The sequence below is a fragment of the Bombus bifarius genome, unplaced genomic scaffold (assembly GCF_011952205.1).
Source record: "Bombus bifarius isolate JDL3187 unplaced genomic scaffold, Bbif_JDL3187 scf7180000008274, whole genome shotgun sequence".
Taxonomy (NCBI): domain Eukaryota; kingdom Metazoa; phylum Arthropoda; class Insecta; order Hymenoptera; family Apidae; genus Bombus; species Bombus bifarius.
In genome coordinates, this window is record NW_022884558.1 from 354,107 (window position 1) to 369,445 (window position 15,339).

General features: G+C 38.5%; 2 protein-coding genes across 2 annotated transcripts in view; both read right to left on the bottom strand.

Annotated features, from left to right (window-relative positions):
* LOC117212079 overlaps positions 1 to 4,133 on the bottom strand; it is a 66,451-nt gene extending 62,318 nt beyond the window's left edge. Inside the window, exon 1 of the mRNA XM_033456559.1 lies at positions 2,045 to 4,133. The gene's annotated coding sequence lies outside the window, so the exon portion shown is untranslated. The remainder of the gene's footprint in view (positions 1 to 2,044) is intronic.
* Positions 4,134 to 11,887: 7,754 nt separating this feature from the next.
* On the bottom strand, positions 11,888 to 15,133 carry LOC117212066 (odorant receptor Or1-like). The gene is made up of 7 exons (XM_033456529.1): positions 15,060 to 15,133; positions 14,605 to 14,891; positions 13,417 to 13,754; positions 12,856 to 13,137; positions 12,691 to 12,795; positions 12,180 to 12,338; positions 11,888 to 12,100 (listed from the first exon to the last, which is right to left on the bottom strand). The coding sequence occupies exons 1-7, from the start codon at positions 15,131 to 15,133 to the stop codon at positions 12,038 to 12,040; spliced, it is 1,308 nt and encodes a 435-aa protein (XP_033312420.1). The 3' UTR covers positions 11,888 to 12,037.
* Positions 15,134 to 15,339: the final 206 nt, after the last annotated feature.

Genomic DNA, 15,339 nt, shown 5'->3' on the forward strand with positions numbered 1-15,339 from the left:
CCAGCTACACGGAGAACACCAAAATTGCCAAGTATCGTTCATGATGAAAGGTATTGAAGCATTGTTAATTAATGGTTTAGCGATCTCGTAATCGACTTAATCCAATTTCTCGCCAAACCAGAACGCTGCAAACCTGCTCGTTCTTGAAAACGTCGTTTTCTTTCCTTTCTACCTCTTTATCGTGCAAAGAGAAAATGAAACGTAAAATGAAAAAGATATTTCATGAAGGCAGAAGTGTGCCAGCTTTGACTCGATCGTCTCGGCCAAAACCAATTCAATTAATATAATTATTGCGTATTGATACCGATACCTATTACCCGTAATGGCTCCAAATAGTAACATTTTTACTTATCTGTTTAATATTGAATTTTATAATAGAACAGTCAATGATACCCGTTTCATTCGAATAATCTCTGAAATAAAAAGAACGTGGTGAAATGAAATTTCGCTTTATGATTAATACGATTTCCATGCTACATCGTGCATTTTGTATAAAATTATAATAAAAAGTTTAATATTTATTTAAAAGATTTGAAGGGGCGCTTTGAATATTATCAACACCATAAACTCGACGTTTCTGAAACAATGATGGATCGTGGATCAATTACGCATAGTGATCGACCTGTTTTGATAATCGTTCGCGAGTAGAGGAAACGAAAGAAAACGGACGATCACGGAAACTGGAGCATCGAGGCGTGGCGAAGCTGAATGAACGTGGCAAAACCCGTCTAACAGATGAAGGGGAAGCTTGCTCCATAGGTGAGACCTGCTGCTGGTTTCTAGCACGTTCACGAAGTCTCTCTGGTCTTATTTTACGAGTATAAAGCGGGTGTGTGTGTCGAGGCGGCTTCTATGTGGCCTTGCAAGGTCGTTTCTGTACGCCGTCAAGGAGGAGATCGTATCTTTGCTCCCTTCGATTCTCGAACGCGGTTTTCTTTCGATTCGTCCAGCAATTTTACGAGCCGTCTCGTTAATTAAGTGAAAATCAAAAGACTTGATGGCCAACCTCGCAATCGTGATTACGATCGAAGAAGGAGAAATAACGGTGCTAATTCCCTCTAACTTTGTTCGAACCTTCGACACGTTTCGAGTCATTAGAAGCATTAAAATAAACATGAAGCAAGAAATTGTAAAATCAATTCGTTGACTTGGTACAAGGACAACGCATTAAAAAGTCTGAGATCCCGGAATCGAAAATTGTTAAGTAATTCGTGTATCTAGCTAAAACCGAATGCTCCATTAACGAATGTAAATTATCAATTACGAACGTAGATATTCATCGAAGAAATTGCAAAATTCGAGACGTCAAATATTGTACATATTTATTATTCGTATATTACGTATGTTTATTTTCTATGCGATGGTATTATAGCAGCTATTTGTATTTATACGCATATATATCACGTACCTCGCATAAATTTTATTCACAGTCGATGACCAAAGTGTTCAGCTCTGTTTTCAAAGATTTTGCGAATTCTCAAAGTAAGTGAAAACATCGTGAATTTCGTACTCAACTAAGAAAACGTTAGTAAGCAACAAATGGAAATATTTGGCAGCAACTCGTCAAGACTGCTTCTATTAAATTATTCCGCGTAAGTTGGTCAAACGATCGTCCTTGCTCTGACCAAAAATATAATGACTTATCTGACTAGGTGGTATGACGAAGGAAGACGTTCAACAACAAATTTTTAACAGGTGATTAATGAACGGGCGCTGATTAGAAAAGAATAATCGGTTGTATGAGTTTTAGTAGCCTAGATGATGATAAATCTTAATCGATACAGACACTAGTGTGTTAAAAATAACGGTTTGGCAGATCGATTACTATCTTGGCAAATCAAATGTTACAACAGGTGTTTAATTTGGGCATATGGATATGATTGTAATTCATTCAGTTTCGTTAATACTTTGCCATGTGGCCTAATTTTGTGCTATCTTTTTCGACTACGATTACCTAACACGATTCCCTTCATTTTTTAGTCGTACGAAATACGATTTCAGATTATTCTAATCTGTAAAAAACAGGATTAAAAGATAAACTCACCTGTTAAATATCAACTGGATTCGACGTGCCATGCGGTGAATCCCATCGGTCACAGTGTTCAACGAAGACTGATGATCGATGATCCTCGCAGCACGTGCACGAAGTTCTGCTAGCAGCCGAGGTGTACTTGTATCACGCCATCCACAGAATCTTCTTCATCTTGCGATCTTGCTGCTTCCTTCCGCACGGTCTTCCTATTGCTCTCTTCTTCCACAATATTCACCACAATTTATCGCAATCGTCCATGTTCCTTCTATGCGAAGAAAGGATTTTATCAAGCAGTCTCTAACAACTTCTAAACATCGCTGACTCTCCTCGAGGATCACTTTTCCCTCTCGACAGGGGAATCCTACGAAAGCTCGTCTTGCACAGGCTAACCCCACATGTTCCAATCAACACGAATCACTTGCTATTCGCAAGAATTCTGTTTAGAAGATCGTTACTCGAACGAACCTTTGATAAAGTCACAACGTACAGATAGCTTTTGCAAGCCGAACTCTGCTCATCTATGTTCATTATCGTGCATAGGGCTACAAGAAGGAAACCGTACAAACGTTAGAAACAACAATGATAAAAACAGGTGGTCTGTTCTCCAGAGACGGTCAAGCGCAGAGAGCCGATTTAATGTTTGTTCGAGCGTTTTTCAGAGTCTGATGTCGCGTTGGATGTCTCTTCTTCTGGCGAGAAGAGACGCAGGCAAGGAATCGAAACACGATTCGGGGTTGCCGCGTCGTTCCTGGGGCGCAAGCTGAACGTATTCTACGAAGCGAGTAACCAAGAGACAACGCAAGATAGGGTTTCGGATCCGTGCTGGCTGGTGGTCGAGTAGTTTGTGCCTGAGAGCGCAAGCGGAGCTACGACGATCTTACTCCGTCTCCTTTCCACCGCCGCTGCTCTGTCTTCCCTCGTGATCCCTCGTCCCTCTTTAGATCCTGCGTCGCGATCCCTCGGAGAATTTCTTTCTCTTTCGGTCGCTCGCCTTGCTAGATGGCGCCAACCAGTGATGGACTGGAATCACGGAAATTTCGAGTCTAGCGTTGCTCTTGCACCCTATTGTCTTTGATCCTGTTGCAAATCCTCGGGATCTGCAGCGATTCTGATGCGAGCACACTCCTTCCTTCTTCCTAGACTTTGTCGTTCAGTCATGAAAATCATTGAATACTCGTGAAACGTAGATTTGTTCACGATAGGATCGAGTTCCCATCGCTGCGACTAAAAATTCTTGCTTCGCTTCCTCCTTCGGCTATCTATTTATCGCGCCAGTAGCAAATACCCTTTCTTCCTCTCGCTTTCTTCTCTCTTGCCAACCTATACTTTATTTTCCTCCGTTCATTTATCGTTTCCTGGTCTTCGTCGCCACTTTCTTCCCTTTCTATTCTTTGCTTCTTCTCTTGAAGCGGTTCATCCGTTTCGGTGACCATCGCAATATCGTCCTCGTTTGATTTTTATCGATTCTCTTTCACGAAGAAACTACGTGCGTTTATGATTCGCCATTGATCTACGACTCGATGCCGATGTCGTCGTCTCCGACGGAGAAACACGACTGGCGGTCGTTCTTGCTTCGAAAGAGAGTTCTTGCATTAAGTCGCACGTGGCTACCGTCTCTCTACAATAGTTCATTCTGTATATGGCAAAGTAGACTATTCATTTTTACATGAATAGTAATGTGAAGTTAGCTCGTGATTCGCGTTCACCGATTACAGGCTATTTTAGTACAGGCTAATGCGAAATTTCTATAATATTCTTATCACATTGTTAATATACATCGACGTCTTGTGTTTTTTCAAGTGCTGCTGACGACACACGTGCAACGCCGTCCTTACGTTTTTTCGATAAAACGCGTTGCTGCATTTCTCATTTACATATTCACCTTGCGAAATGGTGCAGCAGGTGAGACCACATGCGTACGGCAACGCACCGAATTCAAAACTTTTCGTGTCAAATTAAAAGGAATGGAGAAATAAAATAAAAACTATGAAAGGAATGAAACAGAGCAAAAATAAAAGTTAAGACGATGTGTGAAACTCAACAATGTTTTTGGTTTTCCACCAAAGAAAAAGACATACTTTTCGCTATTAAACGATTCCAAAATAATTTTTTCCGTCGAAACATTTGGTGTTTTCACAGCATCGAATACCAAGTTTTAAGTTTACGAATACGAAATTTGTACTTGTCCACCATCGTATGACACCACCATCGTTCAAAACTTACGTTTAACAGTTACCGTGTGTACTATTCATGCTGCCTCTGACAGATATAACCAAAGGTCGGAGAGAATTCGTGAAAAATTATCTATCAAACACTTGTCACAGGAGCAGTCAACACGCGATGTTGAACGTGCAGAATGATGTTCGTCGATCGGATAACTGTTACCAGATCTCCGGTAACTTTCCATCGTTAATAAATTTCAAGCGTACCAAGACTATCAACCGTGACGTCTCTGTTCTCGTATTTTTACTTCCGTTTCTCTGGCGCGCGTCTAACGGATGCGACTTGCGCTCGGTGTTGCAGTCGCAATTGTCGTTCCACTAAAGATATGAGACGGCCTCTACCAGTTGACACTTGAACGCCTCGTCCATGAACGTTTCTTTGCAAACTATGCGATTTTTTCCGAGTATTGTGAAATGCCGATCGCGAAAAGAACGCTAGCGAGATATTAAGCGTACTTCATCTAGAACATGACGTATCTCACTTAACACAGATTCGCGTGAGGAAAGTACAAGACATCCCGCAGATATATTATTACGCTCGTTTAAAACAAATTGTTCGGACTCTACCAACGACAGAATTACTCTTAGAACACAACTGTTGTTTAATATTCCTGTAACGCAAACAGATGTTGGTAAAATTGACAAGTTCCGACAGATTTTTACTTTTACGATGCAATATTGCACGCCTTGTCGTTGATTAATGTACTATATACTATATTATATGTATAAAATACGTATAATACGTATAATACATACACACACATATATATATTAACATAGAACGTCGTTTAATATCTTTGGTTATAAATGTTGTCTGTTAGTCGAATTTATCTTGCTTCTGTTAATATCTCAGTTATTTTTGTCCATGCAAAGAACTGTGTCAGGCCAATGAACATTCGTGATATTTTTCTCCGTGCACGTTTTTTCGACCTCTAAATCTTTTTCAAAGCGAGACTGCATATTTTATTACGTATCGATCAACGTGTTTCTTATTTTCTCTGAAAACTATGTATGTACATTAAAATATTAAAAATGACAAAACTTCTAACGATATTCGAGCAAACATCGGAATGATTATGAAGCTAAAGGAAAAGAAGCAATTGGCTTCATTGGGGACTATTGGCTAGCAGCCAGAATCTTCCACAGAAAGACAGTTTGTTTAACGATGCGTATTAGAAAGAAGGCTGAAAACGGGGACGTTTGTCGTGTGGTGGAGAACGTTGCTCTGCGACGCTTTTCACGATCAGTCGTGTCGTTTACGGACGAGCACGTGCCTACTCGAGCAGACAGCCAGTCCGTAGTTTCTAGTTTGAGGATTATTAAAGGCTATCATAATGGGAATCATAGCCATGGACAAACTATGCGAAACATCGTTTTACATTCAGCTCGTTCGAGTTGCCGCTACAAAACGAATTCCGCGAAATCGTTGACGATCGTAAGTGGGCTATATGGCGACGTGAAAATATCATTTTCGACGTCGACGAAATCATCGAATTGAAATGTTATTAGCATTTATATTTCGATTTATACAGCAAATTAAAGAGAGTCCGATGTTGTAAACGGTGTAAACAGTATATTAAGACGACTATTAATTATAATAAGGCAATCTAATTGATTAATTAAGAGAATACGACGTAGATATATCGAGAAAGATCGAGAAGTAAATCAACAAATTAAATTCTTTCGTCGCTGTACTATTCGGTAGAATGTTATTCCGGTCACCTAGGAGATAAAAAGTAAAAAACAAAATAGAAGAAAAAAATGGGAGAGTACAAGACTGGCACGGGAGATAAGATAAAGGCAGCATATTAATTGATATTTTATGCGACGGTTTGGACGAAACATTTCAACAAGTAGCCATTCGTGAGATGACGAAGGCAGCATAAAAAGCTTGATGTGCGTGCATAACTACTATAATTTCACCTGGCCCAGTGAAGAAAAGAACCCAATAAAGTATCAGCGATGATAAATTTTTAATGGCCGGTTACGTCGTCTGGGCCGGCCTTTGGCTGCCCGTCAGTTCAAAAACTTAGGCGATCAAAATTCATATCTCTCGATGTTTCAACCAAGATTATTTACATCCTCGGAATAAGATACAGTGCATTAAGCGTTGCCGTGAATATCATTTCCAACAGTATGAAGATCCAACCATAACTGGTAATATGCTTTCACCATTTTCAATGATAAACGTTCGCAATTGGAAAGATGCTCTATCTTGGCAAAAATTTAACTTACTACACAACTTTGAGAAATCGTCGTCTTTCACTGAAATACAAATTAATTACCACCGACGCTTCAGTAATCGATAGGAATGGAGTACACGGGATAATAATTATAATTGATTGATTTATTTCAATTTAAACCAACATATATATGTATATATATACATATATATACATATATGTATTCGTACACTTTTGTAGATCAAGTGGAAGCATTTCGCTAGCGCCTCAGCTCTCCAATTCACATAAATTAATTCTAATAGATTTAATTAAATGGATAGTGTACTTACAGGTTCTAACGCAGTATCGTCCAAAAGTTTAAGGTCACTTTAAACAGAAAATCATGATCTGTAGTACAAATAAGAAGAAAGGTACGTGTACTACGTTTCTGACACGTATCTGCAAATCAATTTTCGAAACATGATATTCTGCATCAGCAAAACTTCCCATATTGTATCGTAATCTGAGATACGGAAATTTAAGGGTCAGGGAGACACTATAGAGCCGTGATAGGTTGCTGCAAGAGATTACACGGTAGGATCAAGGCGAGCATCCGCCGCACAATCAAAGATGCCGTTTTTATTCGTTTAACCGGCTATGTAGATGCCAGCCCGCGAATATTGGCCTGACCACCCGAAAGCTAATTAAAGGGTAATCGTTGCCATTTTTTCCTCTGGTATACCCTTCATCGAACACTCTTGCGGCGTAACAGCGATAATCGCGACTCTGCGGTTCATGAAGCTTGCACTCGAATATTCATTATGATTCGTCGAACAAGAACACGCGACCGGCCAATACATCGAATATAACGCGCTTCTTGCAACGCTTATGTTTGGAATTTTAATGAACACAAGATTTTCGATCAAATCTTCGCGACGAGCGTGGCGCGACACTTCCGACTGATAATACGAAAGCCTATGGTGTTTGGCGAAGGCTCGATAAATTGTATCATACGACAGATCTCGGTTGCGTGATACCGGCAATAATCTCGTAAATTATTCGCGTAATCGACCGGATTTACAGTAAATAACGATCAGCTGGAGGTACATCTCAAAATTTCGCTGTTGTAAACTGGTGTAGTGTGATCTCTGGTTGTGCTTGAATAAATTAATTTATTCAGGGTTTTCCCACACTTTTACGTTCAAATTTCGCTTATGCGCATAGTTATTATGCGTGCTAAAGTATTCTACTTTCAGAAGAAAACGTCTAAAATATTCTACGTTCTTTTTCTTTTATTTTTTCCCTCTTTACTGTTAGTTGAATATAAAACATTTTCATTTTGCCTTAGAATAACTTGAAACGATCAAGACGGTTTACGATGCATGGTCAGTGAGCACGCTTCTTTCCGTGGATACGTGCGATATAATAATTTGTCAGTGCACAGGCTTCTTTATAAATAGACCGATGGTGTTTGCAATTTTCATCCCGCGCCACTTCCCAGTCGATTTTGATGCACTTTTTGTTTTTAGTTTCATTCTCTAGTTCCGTAGGTGGCCTATTCTGACCAATTTTTTCGTAATTTACCAAACGACCACACATCGTACAATCGATCGATCGATGATTGATCGATATCGTCACACTATCCACCCACCGTTCCTCTGGAACACCCACAGAGAACTTGTAGCTTATTAATTTTCTCGATTAAATTTCAAACATGAGACAGCGATCTGAGTCGATCCATTGCCCTAAAAATTCATTACATCGGCCCAATTAATCCTCGTTGCTTGCTTGTCCTCGTAGCCCATTAAATTTTTATCTTGTCATGAGAAATTGGATTGTTCCCTCTCCATTCACTTTGCCTATATATCTGGCCGGCATAATCTGGCCATGTCATGAGAAATTTTTGCCTACGTGAACGTTACTGTTGCTTTAACCGTTCCATATCTCTCACCATCAGACGCAATAATGTCAAAATCGTATATATAGCAGAGTGTCGTTCCTCTTACATGAAATAAGAAATAGGGCAAATGCGCCTAACGTTGCTTATCAAATTTCAAATCGTTCTCAGCTCTCACTCCCGGATAACTAGCTCAATTCGACTATTTGATTAGAAAGTACACTCGTCATAGAAAATTTTGCCTCGATTTTAGTGTCCTTCAATTTCTATACGGAATTGAAAAAACGAAATATACGCAGAATTCGAGAAAGTGGTTTACCTAGATCTATACGTAGAGAACGTTTATAGCTTGAAGAGTACAGCAGTGAAAGGACCAGTTAATACAGACCAGTTTGATGTTTCAATCGTCGTAAAGTATCGCTTAGAACAGGGATCATTCCTCTGTAATTGGATACAAATTCTCACCAGTCGCTAATGCGTGCCTTACGTGGAGAATGCCATAAATTTGGCCAAGAGATAGACTTTGACAAACGAGGAATTCTCGCTGAAGACGCGCAAACAGGAATTTCGATAACGAATCACCACTCCAGTTTCTGGAGACTCTTGGCTCCCTGCAAGAGGAAAAGCAGGAGTTCGGCCAGGAGACGAAGAAGGATGCGTTTAACCTACGAGTCAGGCGATGTGGCCAGAACGTTTTTTCAGAGGATCAGATGAAAGAACCCGGCGCTGTATGAAAATTTCAGCGATGAATTCATGCTCGTAGCGGAGCAAGTTGTGCGAGATAAGTCGGAGGAGATCGTTTCGCTGGGACCACACGCAGAAACCTTTATTTTTGACGCTGGTTGGAATCATCGAGTTTCGATTCATCGCATCGTTACCACGAGTCGTCCCGATAAGCTGACGTTAGACCAGAATTTATTAGGTAATACGTTAAATCCTTTTACCTTTTAAACTCTATACGATGTTTCCTTTTATCGCGAAATACGTACGGAAAATGAGTGTCTATAGTAACGAGTATCAAGTACGATAAATTATAGAAAACATATCTCCCGTCCAGAGAAAAATAAACGTTTCTATAAAATTTCAAATTCAAACAAAAAGTGATATTTATTAACTTAATTAATTTGTAATATAAATGCAAAAATGTAATAAAATGTTTTTATAAAATATCTGTCTCTTTTGAATGGTACAACGAGGAATATTTCTATTTCAAAAATGTATTACTTTCAACAGGTAATAATGTTTCGTGTAATGTGAATACGTTAATATCGAAGATAAGATCAACGTTACAGACGTTTTCAACGTTTTCAATTGGTATTGAATAGGTACGAAAGTTCTGTCTATTGGTAAATAAATAGGTACAGGAACTGACAGAATTTTTCTATTCGTCTAACGTTCTCTGCTATTTTCGAGGAATTCATTGACACGGTTTTAGAAAGACGGTAAAACGGAAACAAGCGAAACATATAATGCAACAGAAGTGTGCATGGTCGCGTGAAAATGGCAAGAAACGTCACGAACAACGTGAACGCGGATGATTAGTACGTTTCCTCCAGGAAAAGAAACAGGAACGCAAGAAATCGCGACGGCAACAAAGCGTAGTTCAAGGCTCTGGCGAAGAAACGCACGATACCAACGGCAGAAATGGTACTTAAAGCAGGTCTACAGTTAGGTAACATGTGGTAAAGCGACCATCTGTCTAGGAAGCAAGTGCCAATGGAATGGCTGCCAGAACAACGACATCGTTTCTTCTTTTCCTTCTTAGGTGATGCTGCTACCTTGCAGCATACGACAAGGTAGCGCACAAATTATGCCTGGCTGGTTCAAGTTTAGACGATTGTATACCTAATTATTTTTCGATTACTGGTGTCTGGTTGCGAAACTAGTTTGATTGAATGTCAATGTCGCTACCTTTCGCTCCTTGGTGAAATTGATTTGGAATTGCTCTAAAAAAAAAGATTCAATTTGTTCTCTTTTGTGAACAAGAGGAGGCTCATCTAAGAGCAGCTGTTACAAAATCTGGATACTATTGTTATAAAACCCAATGAATGGATGATACTTCTGTACAGATGAATAGAGATTCTGTTGCCGTGAATTTACTATCTTTCGTCTAATACGATTTATTACTTCAACTCATTTTTAATTAAAAAGAACATGCAAATAGAACTCCTACCTTGGTAGGATGAATTTCTTATTAAAAACTACTTCACTAGAATTAAAAGTCCAAGAGCAATCAATCTGTAATTGATCGTGGAGATTTTATAGACTCACAATAGTCTTTGAGGGTCCGAGTAATTTCTTCTAAAATATATATCTTTCATTTCGATTTCTTTGGTACGAGTTCTATACTCTAGTTGTTGGTAATTCTAATATTAAAAACGCTATTTCATTTCGTCGTATCCGTGAAAAGCAATTAGATAATAGCTAGGAGCATAAGTACACCACGCTACACAAACTACCTCGTTTATAACGAGTACATCCGATACTTCACAACGTCCAGATGTTACCTATATATATTGTAAAAAAAATTGTCTTTCAAGAAACGAGATTCTTTCTTCCTTGGACATGTCTTTTCGTCAACGAGAATAACTGAAATATTTATACCGGTCTAGTTACATGGAACTCCCTGTACGAAGCAGGTAGAGCACTATAAATCAAGACAGATAGTCATCGGTCAGATGAGGAGCCAGAGATTGAGTGTAGAAACGCGCCGCGTACACCGTACGACACGAGCGTTCTCGTATTTCAAGGGATCCAGTCAGTTAACGACAGGCACGAGGCAATAAAAAGGGTTCGCTATTTGATTAACGTCGAATTTCTACCGTCTTTAGGCCAAATAACAGCGTCAGACGTTAACGACCACACGTAAACGATTTGCACGGTACTTCATAGACGCATGGTAGCATCTATACTTAATCATAAATTAGTCGCGCGACGATCGCTAGCCAATTTACACCAGGCAAACGTATTTTCGTTTGATTGGAGTCGACAGATGAGCGGGGTTCGATCGTACGTGACAATACTTGGAATTTCGACGCTTGTATTAGCTATAGATGATTGACAATGAATGTAATTATCAATAATTCGCGAGCATCTTCTAGGTGCACCTTTGAGTGGCGATTGAACAACTAAGCATAGGTTCTCTGGAAGCTGTTAATCGCAGGATGCGTTGGCAGATAAATTGAATAACGGTATGAGGCAAGGAGGCTTTTCGATAGCGAGCTTGGTGAGGTACGCTATACAGTCAGAAGAACTTAAGGAAATAATAATTAGATTGCGGATGTTTATGTATCTGTGGCAACAGCGAACGTGCAAAAATATTTCCGGCTAACAAAGTGAAAATTGCAGCTGTTCCCGATTACCATTGAACGCATATTACCGAGCATAAATAGAACGAATCGGTAAATTCGCGATGTACGAGAGGAGAGTTCCGTCGACCATAATTTGCAAGGTTGCTGGCCTGAAGCTACAGGGGATCGCCGTAAGCGTGACGAGAGAACAGGTTGCCAAGAACTTTAACGATTATGAAATTTCCAAAAATAGGATATCTATTCTTGCTTTTTAGCCACACAGGTACACCAACGTATCAGGTCAGTCTCGTATATTGTTTTTGTCCAAGCAAGATCGCATAATATGATACATACCTCGTCTTTATATCCGTAACCTTATTGGTTAAAAAATCGCCTTACAGATTGTGCAATATGGTAAACATAGAATTACAGAGTTAATGATCCGTTACTTGCATGTTGTTCAATAAAGTATAAATTGAATAAGATCTCCTTATGATCTGCAATAAGAATGTTGAAGAAAATACTGGTATTGTAATACAAAGGTGTATTATCGTAACTTGCCGTGTATTATCGTACCGTGATAAAAGTTTCCAGAGACAACACGTAAAATACACTGGCTTTTAAAGTTATCGACCGTCTGGTGAACATCGTGGACAACGTGAACATTTTCACGATATTGGTTAAACGTTCGTTATTCCAGCCTGAGAGCCACTGGCTTCTGTCAAGCGTCCAGCTCTGAACGATAATTTATCATTTAAAATTCCTCATTTTTAGAAAATTCCTCTTAACACGTATCGTGCTGCGATACTTCCAATTTCATTTCTTTCGTCCATATTCTTAAATTATTTGTTTATATTCACGAGTATCATCGAGTAAACAACAATTTCATATTGGTAAAAATATTTCAAATTACTGAAATTTATATTGTTCGAATTCTTATTTGTCGAATTTTTACAGTTGGAAGTTTAAGTAATTTGTTTATCTTTTATCTGTTTACATGAAATTTTCTAAAAAAAAGTTTTGCTTTCTGAGTAAGCGTTATGCACGATACGGGACGTGTTAATCGATGCATCTAATTAACCCTTACCGCATAGTTCAGCTCGTTTCCAATCCAACAGATGTACAAGAGTTGAGATATGGCTGCGCTCAGATAAATCCCGAACTTCATGACGTCTGAGCTTTGCCCTCCGACCTGTACGAACGATGCAAATCTATCACGATCTGATCAGTACATTCGACCATCATGTCTTACCACGACAGCCTGGAAACCACTCAGGCAAATAATCGAAGTACTCGAAAGCATCTGAATGAACATACTCAAGTTGAAAAGTTTGTTGTAATCGTTGGTCATACACACTAACCGCTGATAAAATTGAAAGCACGTCTTATACCGGTAGAGAAATCTATTGTTCAGTTTCTTTCTATTGAAACGAATATTCGCGTGAATGCGTTCGTCATAACTCTCGACCGTCTGTAAAGACAAGTTCACGATACAATGAAGATTTGACACGTTATAAATGAAAATTAACCCGCGCTGTAAACGTGTTTATGGTACCCTTAAAGCGTAAATGTGGATCTTTCACATTCAATGGGTTTTTCAGTTAATAGTTCTTAAACAATTTTCAAACGAATCACATGACAAAATTATTATACAATTTTTGATAAATAATCTGTTTAAATATGTTACACATATAGTGAATAGTATAAAGTAAAACCTTATGTTTTGTTCGTTATGTTATGTTCTAATTAGCCCGAATATGAAAGACATAGTAAGACACGTATACATGGTAAGGATCAAATATCATTTTCTTACATGCTCCTTCGTTTCGATTCCACAATTTTCAAAATTTACATTCAACATATCGAATAATACAGTAAGCAAGGTGCAGATCATAAGCACAAAACTGTCTATTCCAATTATTCCCAATAAACCGCCGAAAACAGCGCACGTTTCTATAACCAAACTTATCTCGTGCCAAGGTGATATCGTAGTATTGAAAGGATACTTTGCTCTGATCAACAAACCGTCCTCCATCGGTGAGAAAAATAACAGAGCGGTTCCTAATATAGATCCTAACGCGGTAAACCCATAGAATATCATTTTACTTTGTACTTGATGCTTTTCGATAATTTCCTTGATATATTCGACTTCTATAAAGAATATCGTATAGTTAATTAACTAGAGAAGACCAGTAGATAACTCGGTGCTGATATTTCATAGTTTTAGTTTGCTAGCGTACGAAAGAATGTCGCTATAGAAACAAGCGAACAAGTCTAGTTGAAATGTTGCATATTGCAAAAGGCAAGTATGCAAGACACGACAACGTGAAATGTGCCGAGTAATTCTGAATAAGTCCCTGGTAGAGAATGCTTGACGGAAAAACGCCGTGAAAAAGATTGGCAGAATGGGCCGTGAAAAAGTGATCAAATAGACCTGAATTAATGATCTCAGCGGACGTCATTCGCTGCGTCACTTTAGTATCCAAGATACGTCTCTCCGTCTATGCTCTTGTTTTCACCTAACAAGAGGCATACCCTCTCCACAAGAGACAGTTCGTGTAGTCTACCGCGTCGATGAAGTGAAATGGTAAAGTATGAAGTGCATTGAGCTATGTCACAAAACATATCGATGTCACTTCATGAAATATTGCACGAATAATTGTTTAAAGCAAACGTTATCGATCATTTCATGTAGTAATGTTTACGGCAAATGTTAATTATTATATATAAATATCAAATATTAACTATAGAATCAGCCAAACAATTTTTTTGTTCAATCTGATCTTTAACTCCAAATTTTATGTATAAAAACAAAACTTTACATTTTTCCCCATCACTGTCTTATATACAAATGAGATTGAGAGGTTTGGATCCGAAGATATTCCAATAAAAACTCTTACAGTTATGTCACAAAACATAGCATAATTTATGGCATATTATGCGATAATTAGATTGCGCGCTTTTCATCAAATGTGTCTAATTTTAAATTGTTTCTACTCACCGGAAAATTCGCAGAGATCGTCGGTACATTTTAACGTTTCGTCCAATAGTCTGGTTATTCCTTTCTGACGAAATTGCAAATTCATCGCCTTATATATAACAACGAAAATTCCTGCAAAAATACAGCCATCGTCGGTGCTGATCGGTAAGTTGTCCCGGTTCACATAAATATCCAGGAACAGAGTGATTGCGAAGATGTACATAGCTATCAGCATCCATATCTTGTATACGAAGTAGGCACGGTTTAAAAACGCTGAACTTGAATCAATTTCTCCGAGGCCACTGTACCTATAAACAAAACGGCGCACTTGCTTCATTAAATATGTATATCATTTCATAAATATTCTTGATAATAATTAATAAATTTCCTATCAGTAATTCTACTATTATTCATAACAGTTATACCGGTCGAGAAACTGTATATATGAACGACAAATTTATTATCACGATTCTCACTTAATATAGCTAATCTCAAGATTTATTAATTTTCGAAAGGGTTTCATCCATTCGTGACCTGGCTCTTGAGCCATCTTAATGTAGCTTGTTCTCCCACGACTCAAAGAATAAAAATGTTTTCTCATAGGTAAAGTCACCAAGTCATCCGTATCGTGTGAGTATATAGTATATACCTACATACTATGTATGTACTTTAACTCTGGCATGTATCATCGGTTATTTTCAATCAATCTGACACGATGCCTCTTAAGAAAATTGCGGCCGATTTTCGGAATTATAG

What these genes read in the sequence shown, in the direction of transcription:
- LOC117212066 (XM_033456529.1), bottom strand. Translation starts at nt 15,133, where the DNA reads ATGGCTCAAGAGCCAGGTCACGAATGGATGAAACCCTTTCGAAAATTA. An exon ending in CGATCTCTGCGAATTTTCCG is followed by an intron (nt 13,755 to 14,604) that starts GTGAGTAGAAAC and finishes TATTCTTTATAG; the next exon opens with AAGTCGAATATATCAAGGAA. An exon ending in GAATCGAAACGAAGGAGCAT is followed by an intron (nt 13,138 to 13,416) that starts GTAAGAAAATGA and finishes ACACGTTTACAG; the next exon opens with CGCGGGTTAATTTTCATTTA.